Source organism: Beta vulgaris, chromosome 4, assembly GCF_026745355.1.
Source record: "Beta vulgaris subsp. vulgaris cultivar EL10 chromosome 4, EL10.2, whole genome shotgun sequence".
In the NCBI taxonomy this organism is placed as follows: domain Eukaryota; kingdom Viridiplantae; phylum Streptophyta; class Magnoliopsida; order Caryophyllales; family Amaranthaceae; genus Beta; species Beta vulgaris.
Genome location: NC_079205.1, coordinates 1,223,180 through 1,250,874, shown reverse-complemented (window position 1 = coordinate 1,250,874; position 27,695 = coordinate 1,223,180). Strand labels below are relative to the sequence as shown.

Genomic DNA, 27,695 nt, shown 5'->3' with positions numbered 1-27,695 from the left:
CTAAGGTGAAGATATCAACCAGAATACTAACAAGATCATTCACTATAATTTCGTCGAACGACATTTGTATGAAGTGAAAAAAAATATATCCTAGTTACACTGAATGTAACTGTAAAATCGAGTGTAACTGTAAAACGATAATATGTCGGTTTGGCTTCGCGTACTTCATTACACTAGAAAACAAAACAAATGGGGATGAAAACACACCCCTCCATTATGCTCTTATGGAAAAAAGTACATGAATGATGATCATTCCATACATAACCTGATAACATAGCGAGATAAGTTTTGTTCGCGATAGGTTTAGGCTAACTCCGATGGTATGTACATCCCTAAGTAGTTGAGAAGTATAGACCGGTAGTCTTAAGGCGAATAACATAAATGGAAGGAAAGCACATACATAAAACAATGAACGATTAGAGAAACACTATACACTAATATAGAGGTAATTCTAGAGTTCACAAAAGCTAATATTCATCAGTTGTAATATGAAATTGAAGGGCTACTAACCCTTACTTTTGTAGTCAAAATGTTATTTTGCATCTATAGAAGGAATCATAGAGGAACTCAAACATAACTTGAACCACCTCTCTGAAACCACCAAGCATATTAAAAACCCTAGGAAATAAAAAAAAAAGGACATCTGATTCATGCTTTCTCTTTTCTTCTTCTACCCAAAGACTTGTAAAAAATACTACATAGTTTCTACCGAGATTTTCATTAACTCTTCTTTCACCTTATGTCATAAAAACTCAAAAAACGCAAAAAAAAACCTGTGCAAACCTTCTTATATATATGGCCGTCTTTGATTTCTGTATTCATCATAATCTTCTTTTCTCTATTCAAACTCCTTCTACCAAAATCAACGGGAAGGAGGTGATGCTTCAGACTTGATCTCGTTTTCTTTTTTTGTCGATCATCTTCTTTTAGCCATTCTGTTATTTACTTTAGCTAAAAGACTTCAAACTATAAGACTTGGGCACGGCAAAGAAACAATAGAAATGAAACTGTTCTGTATTGGAAGTTGGAACCAAAGACGCCAAACCTTTGAATCAAAGTAATCCTACTTTCTCTCTATAGGTATTTTCTCCTGTGTTGCTGAATATATCTAGAAGACAGTAGAAATGCCGCTTCCCATAGCTGGAGCGAAGGGGCTCTCTGGAAGATCAATCCAGCGACTGCTGACAAAAAGCGGAATCAGACCGGTCCAAATTACTACCTCAGTCCCTTATTAAAGCTAACATCATCCATCCCGTAAAAAAAAAAAAAATTTAACATCATCTATTTTGGTACGTCCACCAAAAAGTATCAGTCCGTTTTAGTAAGTTCTCCTACAGACGAGCATTGATATTCCCATATCCGATATTGAGCAAATTGCCCCATATCATGGCATTGCTGTAATTTTTAGGACAAAAATTAATATTAAAAAATTATAAATTATAAAAAAAATAATTTTCGTATATATTTTTATTTGGGGATTGTTAGTTGAACTCTAGTTGATGTATTAGATGACTTGTATATCATATTTTGACACCATCTTATCATATCAATTGGCTACTATATCATATCTTGGTTGCATCTTATCATATCAAGTGAATGCTATATTATATTGTATTGTATCAAGTTGCTATTAAAATTACAAAAATACCATTACACGGGACAAGTTGTCCAATATATGATATGGGAGAAAGTATTCTCCCTACAGCCTTTTGTTATAAAGTTGTGTCCAATCCCAAGCACAAAAGGAGATGTTAACATTATTAAGGGAGTTTCGCTATTTGGGGAACTATTCTCCACCGAACATGTGGGGAGGGATTAATGATAATTCTATTTGGTGTATGCTCTACACAATTCCTCCTCTCTGTTTGGTGGAGAACAAGTTCTTAATTTATCCCTTTTCGTATTAAGGGACGAGGAGTGTAAATTGATTCATAATGTATGCAGGATTCTATGTATTCGATGCATACCTTTCTTGATTGTTGTAGTTGTAGTTGTAGTCAATGCCGGGATACCTTGATCTGTCATCACTTATGGAGCAGTCATTGAAAACATCCAGCAGATATTGGTATTGTTCTGCATTTGGGACATTGGAATGATCTGCAAATATAACATATTTATTTAGAGATTTAGGAACAAATGAAGTGTTTTCATGTTTGACTTATGTACTGTTATTCCAAGGAAAGACAATTATCCTGTCCCAACAGAAGATAACATTTTCACCTTCCAAACCATATAGCTCCTCCATGCCATAGCCAATGAGTTGCCAATTGATGAAATTTTTGCGTTCAATCTGCAATTCAGAGAGACGTCTCCTTTCCATGTCAAGAGCTTGTTCCTGCTCTTCCATACGTTGCCTCCTGTGAAATCTCGGGGCATCGCATCTAGGCACTGCAGGTTGAGCTTCATTAGCAATCTAGTGATTCCAATTATTCTAATCTATAAAGAATACAAGAAAATACATAAAGATTAATGAGAAACTCCTAATTTAGATCACATATATAAATGCAAATAGGGCATATATCATGCCATTTTTGTGCAAAGAACTTCCAGAAACACCCCTCTTTTCCAGGAAGTTTCCAATACCCATCAGTTTCTTCAAAAACACTACAGATCAACTGTATTACGGGTTTCAGAAAAGGGAACTTTTAGATCAGTTCCCATGTTATTTTTCATTTACATCACTTACAAGGGTGGAAGTCAGGTTCTAGCTCCAAGTTAGTTCCAGGGTAATACATACCGTGATCATTTTTCTCCATGTACTTCCTGTGATTAAGTGCAGGAATCAGACTGGATTTTTAACACCAATATATGGACAAACAATAGTTATAAAATAAGAGAAAATTACCGGTCAACAAGCTTTGATTTTTCGCGGTAAGGTTTAACAAGAACACGAGACCCACAAACAAAATGTGGGTTCCCTTTAGCCAAGACAGTCTTCACAGTATTAGCACTTGCAAATGTCACGAATCCAAACATCCGGTCTTTTTGGCATGGGATCCTGACATCTTCAACCGCACCGAAAGTGCTAAAAGTAAAAACAGGAGCAATAAGTTAGCATAATAGTCCCTACTAATAAAAATGAAAACACACATGCCTAAAGATTGGAACTACACATACTCAAAATAGTTGGATACATCTTCTTCAGTGAATGTACTCTCAGCCGGAAAGGTCAAGTATATTTGACGGGATCCACTAACAATCGGACCCGGGTCATTTCTTTCACTTCGATTTTCCACGTTGAATTTTGAAGCATCTTCGGCTAAGATCACTGCATGTTGCCCGTGTGGCCTGCACAAGATTGCATTTATCACAATTTAGTACCTACTACCAATCAACAAAAACATGTATAAAAACCTATTGATTAATGTACCTATCAATTAGGCGGATTCTCTTCAATCGAGCAAGAAGTTTTGTCAAGCTATAACCAGCTCGGCCATGCCTCTGACTCTCTGTGAGGTACCCATCAGCTTGAAGGGTCCTCCCATACTTCTCATAATACAACATGGGAAGTGAAGCAATAGAAACAGGACCGCCCCTCCTAGATATCAAAAGCTCACTGATCTCGAGCTCGAGTTTTTCTAGTGAGCCGGGAGAAAAAATATGATCATCACAAGCAAGTTCATTTGGGTTAAAAAGTGAAGGGAAAGTATCCTGTCCATGTATATAACGGCAATTACTCCCATGCTTGCAAAACCCCTTGTTGAAATAATGGCATGTCTTAGTGGGCAAATCAGATAAACTCGGTGATCGACGACGCCTCAGATTACCTAAGGCAGCATCCGGGTAATAATGATCTGCGTGAAAATTTCCCGCCCCAGCATTAGCAGGCTCCAATTGATCATCATACCACATGAACTGAGCTTGATTCTGAAGATACAAGTCTTCTACAATTGACTCTCCATATGACTGAAAATCAGAACTCATAATAGGTTGTTGCTCGGGTGCTAAAGGCTGTTGCAGGTCCCAGTACGATGCCTGGGGACCCCGAAAGGTGGATGAAGACAAGTAGGCTCCAGAGTCATTGGTTGAAAAGGGCATGTAATTCAATGAGACATCCGAAACCTGCGAATGATTGCTGGTAATGGGAGAAGATAGAGAAGGGGAAACCGGGGTTTTCGAGAGAGATCCTAGTTGAAGTTTGGTTTTGTGTACCAGATTTTCTAAGAACTGTTCAGGAGCATAAGCCAACCTTATCATATCCCTTCCACCATGGTCTTGTATAAGAATGCATCCTATAATTTTGGTGGCTAATTCAGGTTCTAACTTTTCAATCCTGTGAAGTAAGATTCTTGTGGCATCTGATAAATCCATCTCTAATCAAGGGTAAATACTCCTACATACACAGCACATCTCAACATCAGCAAAAATAAAAAAAAAACCTACCAAAAACTAAACAAACCCATAAAAAGAAATGACATTATTTAAATGTTAACAAACTAAATTACCTTAAACAAAAAAAACATGCAAATTATTTCCACAACAGAAACTCCAATTAATTGATCTTACTCTACATTTTGAACTTTTTTCCAATTCTAAATATATATATATATAAAGAAATAAAATAAAAAAGCAAAAAGTAAACCAATTAGCAAATGAAATGCTAGAAAAACAACTCAGGAAAAAAGCTGGAAAGACAGAAAAAGCAATACAACCAAATATGGAAAAAAATCACCCAAATCAGGCATATTTGGGCAACAAAACACACACAATAATTCAAGTTTTTATACAGATAACAAGTAAACATAATTACTCTGTCTTTCTCTAACTGAATTATACTGGAAATTACATCACACAGAAGCTATCTTCCCTATCAAATAGGTAAACAAACACCCAGAGAAAATTTGTTAACAAGATTTCCATTTTGACAGAGAAAGAATTTACCTAAAATAGAAAATTGAACCCATTATTTACAGAGGAAGAAAATAAATGCAAAACTTTCATGAATTCACAACACTTGTACATACATATATAAGATGAAAAAAAGCTCTCTCCTTTTAACCGGTGTGTACTTATCTTCAAGTTGAAATGAATATCCTTTTCTATAATCTATAGTAATTATTATCTATTATTAAACATAATTAAAGAATTAAGAAGAAATTTAAGTCCCAACAAATGAAAAAATAAACACTTTTTTCTACCATTTTGAAATAAAACTGAAAAACCAACTTCCCTACAAAATTCAAATTCTTCAAAAACTAAAGATTGAAACTTTTGACAATTTATTAAGTCCCAAAAAATGAAAAAAGAACACTTATTTCTACCATTTTGAAACAAAACTGAAAAAACCCACTTCCCTAAAAAAACTTCAAATTCTCCAAAAATTAAAGATTGAAACTTTTGACAATTTCTATACCATTAAAACCTTCTTGAAATGAACAATAAAAAAAAAAGAAGCAAAACCCAGAAAAATAAAGTAGAATTTACTCACCTAAAGATTTTTTAGTCACAGGTTGAAGAACAAAAAAGTGGTCAGAAAAGCCAATTTGCAGTCTCCAACTCCATTGATGATACAGGCTTCACTTTTTATTAAATTTCACTTTTTTTTTTGTAAATTTAACTTCTTTTTTTTGTGGGTATGTTTTTCTCTCTCTTGTTTTTATCTTTGTCTCTCTTAAGGTCTCTTTCTCTCTCTCATGCATTCATCACTCTAGAATAAGGACATGATGTTAATCCATATAAAAGCAAAATGACAGAAATGATGCTACTTTAAGAGAGAGAGCACACTCTTCACAGTAGTTTAAAACTCACTTATGTTTTTTAATATTTAACTCCATATATATAATATTATAATTGTATTAGTAAAATCGGGAATTTAGGAAATGTGGAACGGTTTAAATTAAAAAAAAAAAAGGGATATGCTGATATGTTGACCAAGACAAAAGGAAACTGTTGTAACTGGTTTTTTTTTTTTTTTTTTTTTTGTTGAATTATGCATGTGTATAACAATTGGATGTGTGGGTTAATTATAGGTCGAGCCGAGTCCGAACTGTGGTGTGTCGACTTTTATTCATTTAAGCTTATTAAACAAGTCGAGCTTTGACCAAAATTAAACGAGTTAAACTCGAATTATTCACGAATATGCTTGACTCTTTGTCATTCCTAGTTTTTACATGTTTTTTTTGTTTTTTCTTTTTTAATATTTGAAATTCATAGGTTTTCTTTTAGACAATGAAAATATTAACTTATTATTGTGTGATATTTAGGTTAATATATTTTTATGTATATGTATAAATATATATTTTTTTTCTATCTAAAAGTAAAATCGAACTTGTTCACGAGCTTCCGAACCGAGCTTTACCTAGCTCAGCTCAACTCGTTAAAGTCTCGAGCCGGGTCCGGATCCGAGTCGAGCTTTGATCGAACCAATTCCAAAATGTGCGCAAACAGGTCAGGCTCATGAACACCCATAGTTGGGTTGATCAAATCAACTCACTTGACAGAGAGTGGTAGCTCAGTGAAGCACCACCCTGAATTCTATGACATTGTCAAGTGTTTGAATAATGATCCCAATAATATGTGTTGGCATTTACTTCTAGACGGTTAGTAGCAGGAGTTGGTCTTCGAACAAATGATCTTTCCTAATTAAAGAAAAAATCAAATCAACTCACTTAAATCGGCAATATAGGAGATGTGGAACGGTTCATATCAAATAAAAAGGACATGCAAATATGTTGTTGACCAGAACAAAAGGAAATTGTGTTAACTGGGAATTTCTTTGTTTTTTTTTTTTGGGTTTTTTGGTGAATCAATAATTATGCATGTGTATAGTTGAAATTGTATTTGTTGGGATTTACCATATTTTAGGGGGTTAATCTCATGATTTTCTCCGGCATTTTCGAATCTATTGCGAACTAGTAGTATCTTAACTACGGTCAGAGTTACATTAAGTTTTTTTTTTCGGAAATTAAACTATATTTATTGATTTAAGTAATACTAAATCTATAAGATAAATTAAAACTAATATATCGGATCAAATAAAATTCTATTATACCAAAAGCATGATTTACGGGCGTTGATAAGATTTAACAATTCTGCAAATCATCTTTCACGTACCGTTCTTTAATAAAACCTTATACGAGGGGAGGGGTTCTATTGATTTATTTGTATTTTAAACGTAGAACTTAAATTGATTCAACTCATAGTTTATAGCCTAAACTGATAGTATTATACCCATAAACTGATCGTTTATATCTATAATGAGACGTGCCTCTATATATAAATCAGTTGCGATTTAGCCTAAATGATCATATATTAGTTATAAATGATTATGATATAGTGCTCTCATGTCCTCATATATTAATTTTTTTCTTAAAAAAACGTTTACCATTTCCACTTATAGTTACACGTGGTAGCATTAGGTCCACAAAAATTTAGTGTGTACCGGGATCCTTTTAAGTTTTTTGGAGATATAATATTAGTCTAATCAGCTCGTATCTTATGTGACACGTCAAAAGCTCAAATAATGATGTTCTATAGTGAATAAATCTATTAAGACATAGTAAGTCTCTTGTACCGTCTGATTATAAGCTTTTTGTCAGATGGCGGACATCATACATGTTGACGTCATATAACCTTAACTATTAACCCAGAATTCATAATTTTAACGCATAAAACAATAATTATCAAAGATCGTTAAGTCCTTTAATTTGCTATCCAAAAATCGTAACTTATAACTCCAAAATCATGATTGTCATAGAAAGTAGAGGACATGTGTGTGGAGCGATGCGGAGCAGGATGATGGATGATGTTTGACTTGATTATAAATTGGTCTATTGGACTCCATCTAACAGTTAATTAAAAGTCAGGCGATCTTATACAAAAATTTGTGTTTACATAATAACTCCTTTAAAATTTTATGAGTAAACTCATATATATGCATCAACATTAATGTAACCTTACTAATATTTTTCAATCACCCCATTTCTACATTACTACTCTATATGTCTCTTTTACTTGCTACATTTGCGATAAACAAATGTCTCGTTTTACTTGTTAGATTTCTTCATTAGGTAACCATGACCCAGAAAAAGTAATAATATTTCCGTTCAATTTTGTCATCTTCCTAACTTGAACTCCCAATTATCTGTTACTTTCCTATAAAGTTATGGTCCACACTACACTCTTTTTCACCTTTAAGTATTTGTACCCACAATAGTATAGCAAGTAATTACACAAGGGGGAGTAGAATACAATTAGTACTTGTCAAAATTACAACAAAAAAAAAAAACTCTCATCCCTTAAAAAACAATACTAGTTAACAATAGGGGTGCTAATCGAGCCGAGTAGCTCGCGAGCAGCTCGAGCTCGACTCGAGTTCGCTTGTGCTCGCTCTAATTAGCTCGAAACTCAATAATTTTACTGAAAAATCAATAATTTTCTACGTTAAATCTTTGAAAACAAAAATTAACCTTGACATTTAATATAATAAATTAATGCACTTTAATAATATATAATTTCCATAAAGAAAAGAAACTATAATCAATAATTTTCCTCAAAAAAATTGAAAATCAAGAGGGCCAAAACATTTAGCGTCCGTTTGCGGATTAGCGACCAAGGGTTTTGCATCAGCCATTTAGCATCAGTTGGCGGACGCTAATATATTTAGCGTCCGATTCCGCGTTTTTAGCGTCTGATTTTTGCGGACGCTAAAGGCTGACATTCTTGTTGTGACATTAAACGAGCATCTCGTGATCGGCACGGCTCGACTCAAAACCTAACGAGCACGGGTCGAGAAACCCCCAGCTCGCGATCGACTCGCTTGATAAGCACCCCTAGTTAACAATATGAGTCATATTATCAATTTATGGTACCAACGATTCTTGGGTCTAATAGTATGGCTTCTTATATCCCACATGAAAGATTAAGGTTCAAATCTTGGTGGAAACAAAAATTTCAATGTTATTTGGGGGAGGGGGTTTTGACAGATCTCGGTGGGCTCGGCACAAGCCCACACAAGAGAAGAGTATGACCACATACAAGCCCAATGGGGTTCCATCCTAAAACCATATGGTGATAGGTGGAGTAACCCATTAGCTTATATATTAGTCATATACTTTCAATTCTTCCAATGTGGGACACATGTGGATTACACTCTCAACACTCCCCTCACATGTGTGCCACCTTTAAACTTGCAATTGGATAGGTCACATACACCTCGTTGGCCCTACTTAGGCTTCCAACATGAGGTCAACAAGCCCCTACTTGGGGCGCCCCTACTTGGGACACAATTCTGTTGGGCAACGTGCTCCAAACAGATCAAACCTTCCATCTTGCATTCAATGGGCCACATACCCTGGGCCGGGATCGTCCGCTCTGATACCATGACAGATCTCGGTGGGCTCGGCACAAGCCCACACAAGAGAAGAGTATGACCACATACAAGCCCAATGGGGTTCCATCCTAAAACCATATGATTTTAGGATGGAACCCCATTGGGCTTGTATGTGGTCATACTCTTTTCTTGTGTGGGCTTGTGCCGAGCCCACCGAGATCTGTCAGGTTTGGGCTTGTGAGTAAGTGACCTTGTGCGAAGGCAACCCAGAAAAAATAATGATGGCTTCTTATCTCCCACGTGGGAGACTTTGAACCAATGTTATTTGGGAGAGGGGGATTGGGGCTTTTTGAATCTTTGGATGAGTAACCTTATGCGAAAGCAATCCAAAGAAAATTTTCTTTATCGAGGGGTTCTCGAAAGTGAGCCCAACACATTTGCTGCTATCATTAATCAACCAAGGTTTACGATGGTATAGGCCACCACTTATTTGTTTGTATGATCCTAAAATAAATCTTGAGTTATAAGCACAAGGTTAAAGGTTGTCATCAATCTTTTGTAACATTAATTTACTTTACTGTTTTACTACGAAGCATATTTAGTAGCAATGTCGAACCCATCCCACTTGCAACATGAAGGTCCCAGTTCTCAATTGAGAACTCATTCATAGATAGTGCCACCTTGTCCCACTAATACTAAGCCATAATTGTAGCTCTTTCTATTGCATAATTACTAATTATTTCTCCAACATAAAAAGAGAGAGACACCTTACAAAAGCAGTAATTTGCATAAAGATATGAAAGAATTAACAAGGTTGATTAAGTTTTGTTATTTAGATTATAATCTGTTCCTATTGTTAACATATAGATTAATTGTGACGATACCATTGCCTACTAGCCGTAGGAAGACTTATATTAGTGCATGTGTAGCAAATCGTGGATATAAATAAGGAAAATTTTGTATCATGCTCACGTTTGGGTTAGTGCGGTTAATTGGGATGTAATCCAACCCAAACCGCAAATATACGGTTTGATATTTTTCCAACCCAAACCGTAGCGCACTTTTTAACCCCCCTTCCCTCTCTTTTTCCCTCCAATTTATTTCTTGTAAACCCACCCTAGAAAAACTATTCTCTCTCTTGCTTTCCCATCTATTTATGGAATCCAGAACAGTTCGATCTCTCTCTTCGTCCTTTGTGGCTTCAATGTGGTCTAAAGAGTGGCAAGGCAAGGAAAATTCGAGTGACGGGAACGGGCAAAAGAGGAAATTAGAGCAACAAACTGAGGAGAGAGAGAATCCGCCATTGTTATCGATGAAGCTCTTGATAAACGAGAAGTGACTACTCAGGTTGATATTCTCAAGGCGTATTACTCGTGGATTGAAGCCGATAAAACCACTAATAAACGAGCCACTCATCCTCTCACTGAATTCACTAAAAATGATACAAATTTATCGCCTTTGTTTTGTGTCTCCATTCTTACTAGCAACAAGCTGGGGAGGGGGGAGTTTTCTTAGGTTAATTAACAACATTCAAGCTGAATTTTTTGTGCAATCCATGGTGAGATGAGAGAAAGGAGATGAAATGACAAGTTCACAGTAGATTCAAATTGGGGCTGATATTTGAAAAAGAGGACATAGAGAGAGATAATGGTTTGTTTAGGTTTGAAATAGGGGGCTCTGCCCTAAACTTCCGGCCAGGTGCTGAGCAGTGGCTTCTTGTGCGAAGGAGAAGGCGAGATGGTGAGGGTGAGGGTGGCCGGAGGATGGAGAATGGAGGTGAGGCTGGAGGTTGGGGTGGGGTTGGGAAAGAGATGCTGCGTGAGAGAATGAGGGGTCAGTTGGGAAGGAAGTGAAAAAGAGAAGAGAGAGAAAGAAATTGGAGGGCAAAAGAGAGGGAATGGGGGGTAAAAAACAAGTTTCGCAATATCGGAAAATGGTCGAAAGGTCTGATCTGACAAGAAAATAGAGTTTAAAGGTTGTTTCTCACACACAAAAAATTATAAGGTTGTTTCTCACAAAATGACACTTTTAGAAGGTTGTTTCTGACAAAAACTCTAAATTAAAAAGTGAATTGTTTATTTTTTTTGAACCAACGTTACTCAATCCTCAAAGTAAAGTCGGAGCTTCTTAATTTCATATTAATGTCAAGGACTTTGTCCAAGCTTCGCTGATCATGTGGTACATGCAAGTCATATAATTCCATGATAAATGACAAAACGGAACCCTTATACTCCATACCCCTCTCATCTTCACCATGGTGGTCCATGGATAGTGAAGAACTTATCAGAAACATGGTGGAAGATATCGTCCAGTGGAACAAACCTCTTCAACCTTCTCAGTTCATCAAAATCGAAAGGTTGTTTAACTTGGTCTCTTTATCACCATCATCCTATAAATAGATACCCATAAACATACAAACGTTATTAATTATACAACTCAAATTATGCATACATAGTTTAAAACAAACTATTGCTCATATTAAATTATAGTCTTATGTTCTAGGTGAAGATGATGTGTCAGATGAACCAAAAATTATGGTGGTCGGATACAGGGGAAGGTGTTTAAGGTTTATGAATTTTGATGTTGTAATGCAATGCAAATATAAGTAGGGTAATTATAGTGTAAAATTAAACTTCGTTGTTTACTCGGTTTTTTGAAAAAAAAATATATCATAAAATCATGAATTTTCATATTAAAGATTGATTGAATCAATCCCTAAAATTACGTTTCGCAATTTAAAAATGATTGAGATTTAGGTTATCAACTTGCACATGATTTAAGATTGTAATTGATTGACATACATATTTACTAAAATAGCTGATTTTGTGGGCGATTTGAGAGCAATCCCACGTGACATTGTATTTGGCTTGCAATCCTAAGTGGTCATTTATTAAGCCTCGACGATTTTGGCTAAAAACTATATGTTGCAGCTTCTCATGGCTTAAGAATTTTGTAATATTCCATTTGGTACCGTTGAATTTTTGGCTTTTCCATTTGGTAACACTGTTATTTTAAAATTTCACATGATACCACTTTAATTTAATATTAATCTTTATCATACCATTTTTTTAAGTAAAATGTTAGTTAATGGTTGAACAAGAATACGATTTTGTTTGGGTTTGCATGTTTCTATTTGCAGTTGCAAAAATTTAATAAATTAAGATTTTAGGGTGTCATTTTAACTCTTAAAGCTCTATTTTTTAGACAAAATTTTCATAAAAATGATCATTATAGTCTATGTCTTTTTATTGTCAAATATAACCTCAACTTTGACCTTAACGACTAAAACGATTACTCAAACCTTAACACAAATTAAAACATGTAAATCGAAGTAAAACTCTAGCCTATTCTAACTTAAATTAACACTTTACTTAGTTGAATGCTACAATAGAGAATAATATCAAATTATAGTGGTACCATGTAGAATATCTGAAAAATAGTGGTATCGAATGGAAAAGACAAAAGTACAATGGTACTAAATGGAATATCCCTATATATTATAATAGATGATCATGATATATTAGAACAAGCTAGTTAAATTTGACTCTATAGTCACTAATAATTTGCATAATATCACAAGTATGATTTTTAATCTTTCGATTCATTCCCATATTTCCTACTCTCACAATTCATAACTCATAAATTAACTAATACTCATAGAAAAAAAGTTGTTGGTAGTACTCTTTTTATCTAAAAGAATTGGACCAAAATGGAAACAAGGAATGGTACTTATTCTAAACATGAAAGAGTGATTATGTAAATTTGTCATGCAAATAAAATTGGACTGTCATTTTGATGCTGACATTGACGAAGACCCTTAATTGCCACATATAAATAAATTAACTGGCTGGGACATAGATAGTTGTTACTTGCATATTGTCACACACACCACTATTAATTAAATCAGAAAACAACTTCATACTCCTATTTCTTTTCTTGAATTTAGTTGATTTTGCTCATAGTAAAATATAATTGTATGACGTCTCACCTAATACTTATATGATCCTCCGCAATCATTGAACTACCACACAACACAAGAACATAGAACTTCATCACAAGCTAAGGCTGATAAAAAGTAAGAGCTACCACATTATTACATGCATTAAGATACTTTTGTTTTATTTAATCATAATATAAGCTCATCATATGAGTATATATTAAGGTTTGTTGGTGCAAAATCAGTTGGTTGACTTTGCAAACAATTCAATGCATACCCAATAGTTAGATATTGAGCGCCACAAGAGTCTTAGTCCCTGAGATTATCGGTTTTAATTGAGACTGTTTTTGTCAGGACGCCCATAATTCGGACTGTTTAAATCAATTTTTCCTTAAGGATTTTGACTCTCTACAAATAAAAAATATGATATTCGTTTATATTGCAGTGAAACTGAAACAAGTAATAATTTTGCAATTTAACTGAAAATGGTTACTAAATTTTTTTCATTATAGTGATCTGATAGTAGTCTAGGGAGCAAATTAAGATAAATAGTGAATGTATGTGATATGGTTTGGCGATTAGTACCTTTTTGTTTTTGGCATGTGAGAGAAGTTTCTTTTAATAATTTGCATAAGCTGCTCCACATGTTCTCACCTAATCATTGCCACAGATTTTAAACTTTCCAGCCAATATAAGTGCATAATTCCTGAAGAAATTTCAACAAGGAACTCTTTTTATTTTACAAGTAGGATTTTCTAGTGCACATTATTATTATCCATGCTCAAGTGATCGTCAACATGAATGCAAAAGATCATGAATTGCTTGACTGCATGCGAGTGGCAATGTGGCATACTATATCACAAAGTAGTAGTGCAATAGTGCCCTATATTTTTGGAAGTGGATAAAGACGGGTAGTAGTGCAATGGTGTTAGGCTTGAGGTTAATTGATGCGTTGGGTAAATACTTGGGATGCTTACTTGGATTAGGAGATCAAGAACGCAAGCCTTCAGTTTTTTGAAAGATCGAGTTTGGAATAAATTCTTAAAGGTGGAAGCAACAACTCTTATCGTTCACGGGTTAGAAAGTCCTCTTAAAAGCGGTTGTCCAAGCTAGCGTTACCCACTTATATAATGAGTTTGTTTCGTCTTCCAATAGGTATGTGCCGAGAATTTCAAAAATGATGGCTAGATTTTGGTGGGGTTATAAGGATGGGGAGAGGAAAATATCGTGGATTGCTTGGGAGAAATTGTGTAACTCAAAGCTACAGGGTGGGCTTGGCTTCAGAAATATTATTGATTTTCATTTATGAAGCATTGCTTGCGAAACAAGGATGGCGTTTGTTGAAGAATCCTAAGCTATTATCTTCATGTGTGCTGCGAGTAAGGTATTTCACTAATTCTAATTTCCTTAATGCATCATTGGGTCACAAGCCAAGTTATGTGTGGCAGAATATTTGGAGCGCAAAGTGGGTACTAGAAAAAGGGTGTAGGTGGATTATAGGTGATGAGAAGTCGTTTGATATATGAAAAGATCCTTGGCTACCTAGACCACCATCTTTTCGGGTTATTTCCACTACAGGAAGGAAGGTATGGGTATGGAGAAAGTTGTGGAGTTGTTGCGTGAGGATGGGGTGGGTTGGGATGTGCAAAAAGTTCAAGCATGCTTCCTTCCTTTTGAAGTTGATGATGTATTAGGCATCCCTTTATCTTCGGTGCCTTTAGAAGATGAGTTTGTGTGGGGCTATGATAAGGCCAGGGAATACAAGGTGAAGTTGGGGTATCATTTTATTACTTTTGCCAAACACTCGCTGCAGGGAGGTGAGGGCTCATCAGAGGGAACTAAGGTGTGGTGGGATATATGGAGTATAAACGTACCACCCAAGGTACATGTTTGTGTGGAGATTGTGTTGTGGTGCGCTTCCCACTTCGAAGGGTATGCATAAGCGTGTGATGGAGGTGAAACCTTGGTGTGTTAGGTGCAAGCAAAGTGAAGAGTCGGGCCTTCATCATGCTGTGTGGGGCTCTGATTTTGTCCAAGGAGTGTGGGAAGAGGCGAGAATACAATGGTTGGACGAGTGTCCTGAGGTGGGCTCGGAGCTGGATTGGGTGGGATGGTGGTGTGGTGCGTTGAGTGATTAGGAGAGGAGAAGTGTCGCAATGATGGCGTGGAAGAATTGGAACGAAAGGAATGCAGTGATGCATGGAGGGGAGCCTCGACATCTAGGTGAAATAGTGAGTGCAACCATGTTATTGATGCAAGCCTATGATCAAGTGAGAGAAGGAGAAGGGGTGTTGGGAGTGAGACGAGGTGTGGGCCGAGATGTGGTAGGGTGGACTCCTTCGGAGGCCGACCCTATCAAGATCAATGGAGCTGTGTTTGGTGAAGTGGGAGTTAGGCTGGGAATTGTTGTTAGAAACCACGAAGGCCATGTTATTCGTGTTGCTTGCCAATCGGATGTTAGTGTTGTTAAAGCTAAGGCAATAGTGCTTGGGTTGAAGATGGGCATTCAATGCTATGCTAGGAGTACTACTGTGGAGAGTGATTGTCTGCAGGTAGTGAACTTAATCAATAAAAAGAAGTGGGATGGTTCTTATTTGGGGATGATGTATCGGGAGATAGATAAGTTGGCTAGTTATTTTGATGTTGTTAGATTCGTTCATGTTTTTCGAGAAGCTAATGTAGTTGCCCATACTATGGCTCACCTTAACCCTCTCGATTTCTCTACACGAGTTTGGGTAGGGAGTTGTTCAAGTATAATTGAAGATGTAGTTGCGTATGATTTTTGCTTAATTAATAAGAACTAAGGGGTCTCTTTCGTTAAAAAAAAAAAGATTTTTTTCTTGACGTGTAAAGAATGTTATATTATAATTTGAATACATATCAAGGACGTCTTAAAAGATTGAGGTGTTGTAGTGAACGATAGGTCACAGCATGTTTGAATCCCCCCTTCCCTTCTTTACACTTTGTACTACCTTTGTGACTCATATGGGTAAAAAGTAATAATTTGAATCTGTTATAACATCATTGTCAATATGTTCATGAAATATGATATTTGTCAACTCTTACGAAATGATATAATTATCGTATAACATGCATCTATTTATATCGTGATGAAATTGAACTGACAAGTATGTAGAGCTTACCCCGGCCCGACCCTCTCAATCTTATAAGATACTTTTAAGGAAGTTCTTTTGTTACTAGCTTCTTCATACACATTCGGGCATCTTTCGAGGGCTCCCTCACTTGTTGGAAGGTGGTAGCAACAGGATCACCCGTTCAATTTTCGCAAGGAAATTAAATGAGGGCGTTCCTCTTAATCGGCATGTCGCGCCAAAAAAAGCGAAATCCCCTGGGGTAGGCTTGTGATGAGACCTACTCGTTTTTCGGGTTTTTATACTACGACGTTAAAAGTCTCAAGACAGATAGTTGTGACCTCCTATAAGCTTGAGATAAAGGTCTTCATAACGAGCTTATCGAATAAGCGACCCTTTTTCTGTCTCGAATTCACGACAATGTAAAAATATCTCCTGCCTCCCCTGCCCGAAAGAGCGAGGGCGTCCTGCCTGAGGTCTCTATATGAATCAAAATTAGATCATCAAATGAAATGAAATTACAATCAGTATTTTGGACTAAGATTCATGCATGGTGTTTGGAGTTTAAAATCTATTTATATGTAGATTAATAAGTATCTAATAATACAATTTGCATTCTACACTTGAGTATAAATTTGCACCCCGATCGTATTCTCCGCGGAACCAATTGCATGTTCTCATATGTATTATGTATAGGGTATATGATGTACGTAAGAAAATGTGAGAAGTTGTACATATATACTTATACCCAAATGTGTAGTGAATGAACTCATAGGAAATAAATTTTGTTTCTTAGTTTTGGTCAGCAATAATGTATGTTCCACAACTTGCTAAAATAAAACTAGCCCCTTTTTTCTGAAATTCTTAGTAGAAAATTAAAATGTAATCTAGCAGACTAGCACCATACTATAACTAAGATAACAATGTTGTTTCACATAAAACACATTGTATGCAACAAAGAATTAATTTGTTTAATGATTACAACACAGAATCTCATATAATACCGTTTCACAATTATTCATCGTAAGATGATGGTAACTTTTTGTCCAAAATGGATGACTTATAGTAGAAGTGGCTCCTTTTAGTAAAAAATGACTTTTTATCTAAAAATGACTCTTTACAGTAAAAATTGACCTAATTAACTTAAAAAATGAACCTTCAAAGATAAAGAGCAAGATGGTTTACCATAACTTTATTGTACTACATATTTATACAAAACTTACTAATCTATAATAGGGTACACAAACTAAATTTGTTGGCTTTCAATATTTTGTGACATCTTGCACTTTGCAAGAATACATTTTTGAAATTTATTACTATACTTATTCTTATTGAAAATTCGAACTCAATATATATATATATATATGATCTAATCATCAAGATTAAATCTCTAATCCTTATAATATACTTCCTCCATTTAGAAATAGTTGCACCATTTACATAGTGTTTATTATTCACATCTTACACTTTGGTTATCTTTCGTGATTTATATTCTAAGAAAAACATAGTCATATATATGAAATAATCTTGTTAGATTTGTCTCAATGTACATTTTTTAAATATTAACTTTTTATAATTTTTTCTTATTGATAATTAAAGATATTAACGTTTGAAACCATACATCGGCAAGCGTGAAAACATAAAACGGTGCAACTATATTTTATACGGAGAAAGTATATTGCTATAATAGTTTTAAGAAACATGTGGACCTAGCAATTTGGGAATTTTGAAAGCCTTATCCACAGAAAGCTACTACATGTGTTTATAGAACAACCCTATCCATATAGAAATGAAATTTCCTTTTTACAAAGACAAATCTATTTCTTCCAATTCTTTTGTTGCCCTATGTCCCCTTAATTCTCTCTCCATATATCCTCAGTGTAAAGAAAAGCCAGAATGTCAATTTTAAAGTTTTTATTTCCTTTGAATACAAATTATAGTATGACAAATTTATGTAGGTCCATTTAACATGTGCTGCATCATTATTATTACTAATTAAAGTATATAACTTGCATGTACCAAATTCATGTAACACAATCAATTTTCCAACTCGAAATTTTAGCTAGGTTCGTTTAGCTTATATAGATCATTAAATGTCTCCTCTTGACGTACAGTACTTAATGTTGTCGAAAATGGGGATTATATTATCCTGTCAAGTTACTAGGTTTCCCATAAATGCTTTTTACCCCTCCATTCTTAATAATCTAATGGCTTAACTAATTTCACTCATTAAGTATTAATATCATTGTAACTAATTCGTTGATCGGAATATAAACTAGTTTTTAGGTCTCATGCAATAATATTAGTCATCATATCAATCGATAAGAAATAGAATAAAGAAAAGAAAGAAGGAGAGACAACGATGAAACGTAACCGGTCGAGAAGGAAACAAAAATATAATAGTAGCCTAGTAAGATATAGTCAATTTATCTAGTGTCTCATAAAAATCGTGCTTTTACTTTGAAATATAATTTGATTATTATAATGTACTCAATCTTTGGATTCAACCCTTATCATGCAGTGTGTTCAAACATATAATATTATTCATCCTAGGTTAGTCCATTGAATTCATGTATTTGATAGTAAGGGGTTGTTCTCTTCGGCATAAAACAGATGAACTGATTGGAACTGAACTGATTGGAGCTGAATTGAACTGAACTGAATTGAATTGAATTAAATTAAATTGAATTAAATTGAATGTAATAAATATATAAATAATATTTAAACAATTATAATATGAATATTAAATAACAATTATAATGATAAGTAACAATAATGAATAATAATAGTATTTTGGATATTTTTAAATGATAGTTATAAATATATAATATTAATAATCATAAATAATAATAATAATAATTAATAATGATAATTAATAATAATTATTTTATATTATTTGTATTAATATATTAATACTTGATGATGATATATAATAACAACAATAATATCTAAGAGGTAAATTAATATTACTATTTTAATAATTAGCTAAGAGTTAAATTAATATTACTATTTTAAGATGAATTTTCTCTATGCTCTATGAGTACATAAATACTTTTTTTGGACCCCTTTTGAAAACTCGTGGTAAGGTGAATTTCCTCTATGCTGCTATGAGTACATAAATACTTGGTTATACACAGTTACACAATCTCATCAAAGGGAAAAAAAACAGTTGAATAAAATAATTTACAGAAAAGAATTAAGATATAAAGTATTAAAACTCTATGAAAGGTAAATACTTTGATGCCTTTTCCATATAATTGGCTATTGTAGTACTCTCTCTTTGTTCACAAATAAATGCAAGTTAGAGGATATTCATACTAATAAAAAAAGGAGTAGAGTATAGATTTTTTAAGTAAATGATATATGTAAAGTTGAGAATATAAAAACTTTTTTTTAAAAAAAAATTATAGTGAAAAGCCGGCATACAATGAGACGACAAAAGAAGATGTGTGATAAAAATAATTAGTGGAGGATCTCACGTTACATGAGTTTTGAGTTTTAAATGGAGTAAATTTTACATTTAAAAGAACATGACATTTATAGGCGTTCGCCAAGTCCTTGCTCACCGTAACATCGAGCGCTGATAAGCGCATACCCGGTATTTGTAAATACCGGGGCAAAGTTGTAAATAAATACAACTTTTTTTTTCTTTTGTTTTTCCTTTTTTTTTTCTTTTTACTTACATATATCCATGATCTGATTCACATTATAGTTGATCTGATTCACATTGTAGTTGATCTGATTCATATACTAGTTGATCTGATTTATCTCCTACATGATCAGGGCCAATTTTTTTTGTCTTTTTCTGACAAAATTACTAACATACCCCGGTATGGACACTGTTGGCCCATACCGGGTATGCGCAAATACGACTTTCTCCCGTAACATCATTCCTTTTAGCCACTGCAGCTTCTGTAACCCGACTGAAGAATCCCTGGACCACCTATTTTTCGCATGTCCTTGCCTACAACCACTTTGGGACTTACCACAGATCTGAGCTTGGTTGCCCCGATCTTTAATTGCCACATCATTCCTCAACACACTCTCCACCCTACAACCAAATAAGCCTAAAATTGTCAAATTTATTTTCCTTACTTGGAGTATTTGGAAGGAAAGAAACAACATCATTTTCAATAACGCAACCTTCAATATTCATAGAATCATAAATAAGTCAAATTTCCTCTACACAGAACGAAAAGTAAGGGAAACAGTTGACTATTGTTTCTCCAATGGGACTCCATACTTTTCACCTCGTCCCCCAACCTCCATCCCCACCAACCCTCAAACTAACTCTATTCTTGTCGCATGGGAACCCCCACCTCCACACTCCTTCAAGCTCAACTTCAACGATTCGGTTCGTAGCAACTCTGCAGCATCAGACATTACTATCAGGGATTCATTGGCGAGCTCATTTCAGCCTTAACAATTAACGTCGGCTCCACACCCGTTCTCATTGCCGAAGCAACGACACTACATCAGGGTATTCTCTTAGCCTTGCTTAACACATCATATTCAAGACATCTTCATTGAAGGCGGTAATCTGGTCACCCCCTTGGCAGATATCCAACATCATCCACGACATTCACACCCTTCTACAAGAATTCCGGTCATGGGATATACGACATGTCTTCCAGGAGGCGAATAAAGCAGCAGACTGGATAGCTAATGTTGATCACTTAGTAGATAGTCATTTTTTCATAGATGATTGTACTTCCTCTGCTCTCCATAACATCCTTGTAACTGATAAGGTAGGAGCTCCCCTTGTGCGGAGGGTCTCTTAACCTTTTTTTCCTTACCTTCTAAAAAAAACTCCTAACTAGTAGTATACATAACATTTTATGTGTAGACAGACGAATGAGGTAGTTTTTTCAGCAGGTACGAGTACCTTCTCACGTGGTTTTTTGTTCCTACTAATCGACTATTATTTCCGCAAAACATTATTTTTTTATATAAAACGAAACTAACTTATGTTATATGTCTACCAACTACTCCCTATGTTGTATTAGTTTACCCTTTTTTTTTGGGAGGGTTGTTCCTTATTAGTTTACCCACTTTTCTTTTTAATGTCTTTGGAATGATCCTACAAATTATTTATTATTATCTTTACCTTTTTCACTCTACTTTTCATGGCCCACAACATTAACTTCAATACAATATGTAAATAAATGAATACTTTCTCTTTCCTTCTATATCCGTATGGCCGTATACCTTTGTCTCCTAAGTCTTAATACCATGTATCCAAAAAAGTGGGTAAACTAATAAAAATCCGAGAAACCAAAAACCTTAGACCTAATGGTATAGCTAATAAAACCCCTCTTTAGGTCCATTGTATTGAAGGCCCAAACCATAAACATTTCCTTTAAGCCAAAGCTAAGCTACACTATTACACCTCCAATTTTCTCTCTCCTCCATTTTCACCTCCTTCAAAAGCTCTAAAAAATGGTCAGTTTCTCTCTCTTAAATTATGATAAATTGTGTTCTTAATGCTTAATTTTGATTCCGTAAATAGTATAAAATGTTTAATTTCTAATTTTTCTGAACATTTTATTGTAAAATGATTAGATGAATCGTAGCATTGTGTGTATAATTGATAAATTCTGTGATTTCCTCAATTATGAGCTTGGAATTTGATTATTAATAGAAGAAATTTTTAATGTCAAATCAATTTTGTTAGAATGATGTGGTAGTTTTACCCAGAAATTGTTCTTTGCAATTCTTCTAATTGAATCTAGATTATGAGATTAATTATCTAGAATTTGTTTGTGCGTATAAATAGATATCAGTTCTGAAATTAGGTTTTCCAAATTGTTCAATGTATTGCGACACCGATGATTGTAGTGCGAATATGTGATGATTATGAGCAAATAATGTTGTAGTTTCTCAGTCAGGATATTCACACATTATTTTGAGATGTTTAAAGAAAGTTGCCATCTTTGTTAATAAAGTAAAATGGTGATAATTTTTTGATGTCCGAAGATTTTCTCATTTGGAATGAATGAGGTTGCAAGAGAAGTATTACAAAGCTTTATTTAAGTAAAACTAGTTGCATCTTTTAAATGTGATGAATTCGGGCGGTGTGATGCTCTTTTTTGATAAACAGGAATTGTGATGAACTATATGTTTAAGTTTAAAATATATTTCCATTTTCAAACAACTCCAATTTACTATATAAGTTCTATTTCTTTTTCTTCGTTTTACTTGTTCAAACATTGTAGATAAATAAGGGTGATGATTTTTAAAGCTCGATATGCTTATTGATATCGATAGTGGCATACCCCATTCATAGGAGGTTTTAAGATGTAAGTAGCATATGCTTTTTGACTTTCTAGAGGATGAAATGCTGATTCTACTTTATTTTTTCATAGCTCTTCGTGTCTTCACTCTTGTGTCTTGAACTCGGGGATTGATTGAAGGAGGAGTTAGCGTTATCAATCCTAAAACTGAGCTTACTGTCATGGCTCAACTGGAGCCAACCACCCCATCTACATCCTCTGAGTGGGATGATGCATTTCATTCTTTTGAAGATATAATGAACAATGGGAGTGAGAATTCAAAGTTACGAGCGACAGTTAAGCTGGCTAGTTTGTTAAATTGTGTCCCCAAGCACCTTCTGTTGCTTGCATTGCCCATCCTTATTGAACTCCTTGAGGGGCCATCTATAATTCCAGGTCATCTCCAAGAAGCTGCTGCTTATTGCTTGAAGCGCATAACATGTAACGAGGATCCTGAGTTTGTGAAACTTATATGTGTGCCGAGAACCTTAGCTTCTCTGGTGAGGATCTTATCGCATTCTGATGGTAGATGTCAGAGATATTTGATAAAATGTTTGTGGGGTGTGGTTACTTCTGTAGTTGATAGCAGAGTGTACATATTTGCAAGTGGTGGGTTAGAAGTTGTTGTAAATAGGCTGGCATCATGCAGAGACAGTAGGAGAATATACCTCCTGGAAACCCTGAGCGCATTGGCATTGGTCAGAGAAGTCAGGAGGACTTTGGTTTCTCTTGGGGAACTAAGTCTTCTTGTTGAAGCTGCTAAGTCTGGTAGTATGGTGTCGAGAGAAAGAGCTGCTCAGGCACTTGGATTGCTTGGAGTTACCAGGAGGGCAAGACGTACACTAGTTGCTTTGGGTGTGATACCAGCACTTGCAGATCTACTTCGAGATGGAGATTTCTCGACAAAAGTCGTGGCTGGAAATGCTTTGGGTGTCATTTCATCTCATGTTGATTATATTAGGCCAGTTGCTCAAGCTGGGGTTATACCTTTGTATGCAGAGCTCCTCCGAGGACCTGAACCATTGGGCAGGGAAGTTGCGGAGGATGTCTTGTGCGTACTGGCTGTTGCTGAAGGTAATGCAGTTGAGATTTCTGAGCACTTGGTGAGAATTCTCCAAGAAGACAATGCTGAAGCAAAGGCTGCTGCTGCAGATGTTTTTTGGGATCTATCAGGTTATCAACACTCGATTTCGGTGATTGGTAATTCTGGTGTAATTCCCATTCTTGTTGAGCTTTTGAGAGATGGAGATAGTGATATCAGAGAGAAAGTATCTGGAGCCATTGCACAATTGAGTTACCATGAAGCTGACCGTTCTGCCCTGGCTGATGCTGGAGCCATTCCATGTCTTATAGAAATGTTGCAATATGAGTCAGAGGAACTCAGGGATAATGCTGCTGAATCACTTATCAACTTTTCTGAAGATCCAAGCCATCTTGATAGATTATCTGAAGCATTTGCAATGCCTGCATTCCGGAGTATGCAGGATAGGATGGTTCACATTCGTGCTGCTGATCAGCATATGGTTAGATCATTAAGACAAATGAGCATTGAACAACTTACACGTGGTCCCCGTCTTTAACTGATTGTACTCCATGGTATGTTGGATCTTGCATAAGCTTTCAGTTCACCATAATGTCTCTTTTCCTAGTAATTTTCGTTCTTGCATTTCAATTCTTTGCATAATTGAAGTTGGTAGTCCTGTTCTTGCAAAGCTTAGTAAGTAAGAATTGACTGTAAGAACTGAGTTCTTATATTATTTTTAGGGAGGTCCCCAGGATAACAAGGCCTTTACGAATCAATTTCCCTATAGAGGACACTGGTGACAGTTCTTAGCACGGGCATTCTTTTCTACAGCTAAACTCGTGCATATGAAATTCTTTTCCGGGGGGGGGGGGAAGGGTAGAAAGACCTCCAAAATAAATTAGAAACAAGATAGATGGTTAAAGGCCATTGAGACTATGCATAACTTCAAATTTAAAATGAATTGCTTTTTTCCGGAGGCTGCAAATCGCGACTGTTTTGGAACTTTTTTCTAAAAAATATTAAGATTATTGCTTCAGTGTTTGCTGAGAGAGAGATCACACTTAGAAATTACTAGAGACCTGAAGGAAATGGGGGAAAGCCTCATCGATTTTCGTAGTGATCCTCAAGATCATAGATGACACGATGTTCAACATCTTTGTTTGTTTTTGAAGACCATTGATAGGGGATGCTTGGGAAACCCTTTCAGGAGAATGGTGGAAAGCCTCTAATAATTATAGGATGCTGCATTGGCTCCCAAGAAGTTCTTGTGGCCGCATGCATATTGTATTGGCTCGGTAATATGGCCCCCACAGATCATGCCCGAGTTAATAACTGAAGATTTGAAACGTCAAAATTTGACTGAGCTTCATTAAGTCTAGATCTTAGTCTGAGCTGGGTATTAGTTTTGTTGTCTTTTGATACACACACACACACACTTGTACTATATACTAACAGCAATTCAGGGGGGGTGGAAAATATGACTTCAGAGTGCAACATCAACAATACCCTAATATCTCTAAAGAGGCTTCTCGACTGTGTTAGGCTGGCGGGGCAAAGGGGAGTCAAAATGTCAGATTTATGTCCTTACCAGTATAATAACTGTGAGGCTGTGAAAGCAGCGCCTGTTTATCACTTCATATTGAGAAAGCACAAATAGTTTAATGAGCCATTTTGATTTCAGCCGTCAGAATTCGAAATCATTGGATGGTGAATCTTCTTACTTAACTGCAACCAACATTAATCTGAAGTTGTCTTTTTACTGACAAGAAGAATAAGAAAAGAAATATTGTGAGTTTCATCTGTTCAGTTTACATGCTCCAAGTGCTATTTCGATGCATTTTTGCATTGGTTTCTTGTGACTCTTATGTACTTTAGTTCCTTGAAATTAATATTGTGGAGAAGAAAATCATTAAGTGTAATATCTTGCATGTCTTATCGTCCTGCAGGACGTCTCATTCATATGATTCCTGTGTATTTACATGATACTGTCTCCTAGTTTTCTTTATTCTTCTGTTACATTAGCTTCATCAGAAATTTGCGCTATCTAGCAAATTGTGGCATGGAATGGCATAACTTAATGGTTATTGATTTTATATGTGTGGGATTGACCGTCTGGATATCAAGGGACATACAAGTTTCATGTAATTACGTACTTACACCAGTTAATTTCTTTTGCAGGTTAATATGTTGTGCATACGATTTCAATTGCTCCAAATGAGGTTGGTTGTGAACTTGTGATTGAACTTTGAGGAGAGTGATATGGTAGAATTGAACTGCTTGACCTGGGTTCAACTAATGATCTATACACTACATCAGTAAGCCACACTATATAAATTATTAGAATTACTACTCTTCATGATTCATAAAAGCGTCAGTCATGGCAGTTCATCGAACTGTTCCTTTAATATGTCGCATTCTTGGTTGGTGACTTTGATGGATAGTGTGGGTAGAAATATAGCTGAACAACCTCATTGGGGGATATCTCATGGATTAGGTTTGATCAGAACGGAACTGTATTTCCCTGACGACCTGATGGGTGTCCTTGTCTTCTTCAAAAATCAAGTAGATCTTTTTTAATTTGTTCTCAAACATGTATTTATGATACTATACTACCATGGTAAAGATTGGAATGTTGGAGGCTCTCATTGGAACTTCTTTTCTGTTAATATATAGTATATGCTTAGCTTATACTTCCGAGTTATGTACGGTCTGGACTCCAGATGCATTTTCCTCAATAATTTATCATCAAATATAAAAGGTTAAATTTGGCTAAAGCTGGGTTTTTGCTGTAAATGAGGATTTGAGGTGTGCGTTCACTAAGATTGGTGAAGAAAGGAGTTCAGAATAGCGCAGAAAGTGCAGGTTGCCAAAAGATGAACTTGGTGTTTGTGCAGTGTCAATTAGGTAAGTCCCCAGAGTGAGGTTGCTCAGCTATATTTTCACCTGATAAAAAGGGAGATTTCCTCCTTACCAGATAAATGCCTCTTTTATACTATCTTGGAGGATTCATAACTTGTTGAAATGAAAACGAATTAAGTAAATATGACAGAATGATTAACCATATACATAGACTGCTGAAATTATGCATCTTCTCTGTAGCTTCAGACCGTGATGAAGAGCTCAAACAGTGGCACGACCAGTACTCCGATCTCGCAAATTCTGAGCTTTACTTGGAGCAACATCCTTCAGTTTGTGACCGTGGAAGTTGGAACTAGAGGCTGATGGAATGCAATTCAGGTTACTCTGGTGTATATGCTGTCAGATTTTCAACAGAGTTGCAGGGAGTTGTGAGGTCTTGTAGTTGTCTCGTGTGAATTGTTGAATTAGAACTTATTTGATGGTTTTTAAGAGATTATTTCATGATGGATCTTGGAGTGTTACATAGTATTATGCATATACCTACATATGTTGGCGGTATGCTTTAACTTAATGTTAAATTATCTTGTATTGACCATTGAAGAGGTTGAACACGTCTTTTAATATATTAGTATAGATACCAGGGTTCAAACTATGGTTTTTAGGGTTCAAATTCAAAATTAGGGGTAATAATTTGGAAATTGGGTGCATAACATTTAAATCTCTCTGGTGGTGTACTTTTTGTGAAGGTTTTTACCTTCTTTTTGTTGTGTGGTCACTCAATGTGCGTTGTCTGCGCGGGTGGAGGCTGCTAAAGAGACTTCGAATCTGGAGATTTGTAATCACTGGATTATGGTAAGATTTGCTAATCTTACTCACTGCTATTTGGTATGGGATGAGACACCTTGCCATGTCCGAGGTGAATTGTTTGTTATTCAACCTTAGAAGCCAGAGCTTGATCCTTTTTGTGAGAAGATCACTTGGATTGATTTATTAGCTCGTACTCCTCGTTTTCCTACTAAGTTATTGAATCATGAATTTGTTGCCAACGTGTTTACTGCAAATAATATCGGTACTCTTGTAAAACTGGATCAAAATTCTTTGCTTAGAAAAAAAATTAGATTTGCACGTGCTCGTATTCGTGTCAATATCAATGAAACCCTCCTGTATACGCTGAAGTGATTAGGACATGTGGTAAAGGTGTGTGACTATGTCATATGGTAAGAAGATTTATCTTCAGGGT

The 27,695-nt window shown here is 35.5% G+C and overlaps 2 protein-coding genes across 13 annotated transcripts; one reads left to right on the top strand and one right to left on the bottom strand.

The window, feature by feature from the left end:
- Window positions 1-457: 457 nt before the first annotated feature.
- On the bottom strand, window positions 458-5,698 carry LOC104891827 (zinc finger CCCH domain-containing protein 18). Of its 4 annotated transcripts, none has more exons than XM_010677590.4 (8): window positions 5,429-5,696; window positions 3,371-4,333; window positions 3,118-3,288; window positions 2,846-3,025; window positions 2,738-2,763; window positions 2,221-2,388; window positions 1,968-2,097; window positions 458-1,178 (listed from the first exon to the last, which is right to left on the bottom strand). In XM_010677590.4, exons 2-8 carry the CDS (start codon window positions 4,309-4,311, stop codon window positions 1,109-1,111), a joined length of 1,686 nt encoding a protein of 561 aa, XP_010675892.1. In that variant the 5' UTR covers window positions 4,312-4,333; window positions 5,429-5,696; the 3' UTR covers window positions 458-1,108. The 4 variants fall into 4 exon arrangements, with proteins under 4 accessions (XP_010675892.1, XP_010675890.1, XP_057249806.1 ...); XM_010677588.4 differs by having other exon boundaries at window positions 2,687-2,763; window positions 5,429-5,694; XM_057393823.1 differs by lacking the exon at window positions 5,429-5,696 and adding an exon at window positions 4,882-4,982 and having other exon boundaries at window positions 2,687-2,763.
- Window positions 5,699-21,641: 15,943 nt separating this feature from the next.
- Window positions 21,642-27,107, top strand: LOC104891828 (uncharacterized). Of its 9 annotated transcripts, none has more exons than XM_048642497.2 (5): window positions 21,642-21,742; window positions 22,666-24,168; window positions 25,775-25,815; window positions 26,394-26,500; window positions 26,696-27,107. In XM_048642497.2, exon 2 carries the CDS (start codon window positions 22,755-22,757, stop codon window positions 24,150-24,152), a length of 1,398 nt encoding a protein of 465 aa, XP_048498454.1. In that variant the 5' UTR covers window positions 21,642-21,742; window positions 22,666-22,754; the 3' UTR covers window positions 24,153-24,168; window positions 25,775-25,815; window positions 26,394-26,500; window positions 26,696-27,107. The 9 variants fall into 9 exon arrangements, with proteins under 9 accessions (XP_048498454.1, XP_048498453.1, XP_048498450.1 ...); XM_048642496.2 differs by having other exon boundaries at window positions 25,775-25,911; window positions 26,702-27,107; XM_048642493.2 differs by having other exon boundaries at window positions 25,775-25,911.
- Window positions 27,108-27,695: the final 588 nt, after the last annotated feature.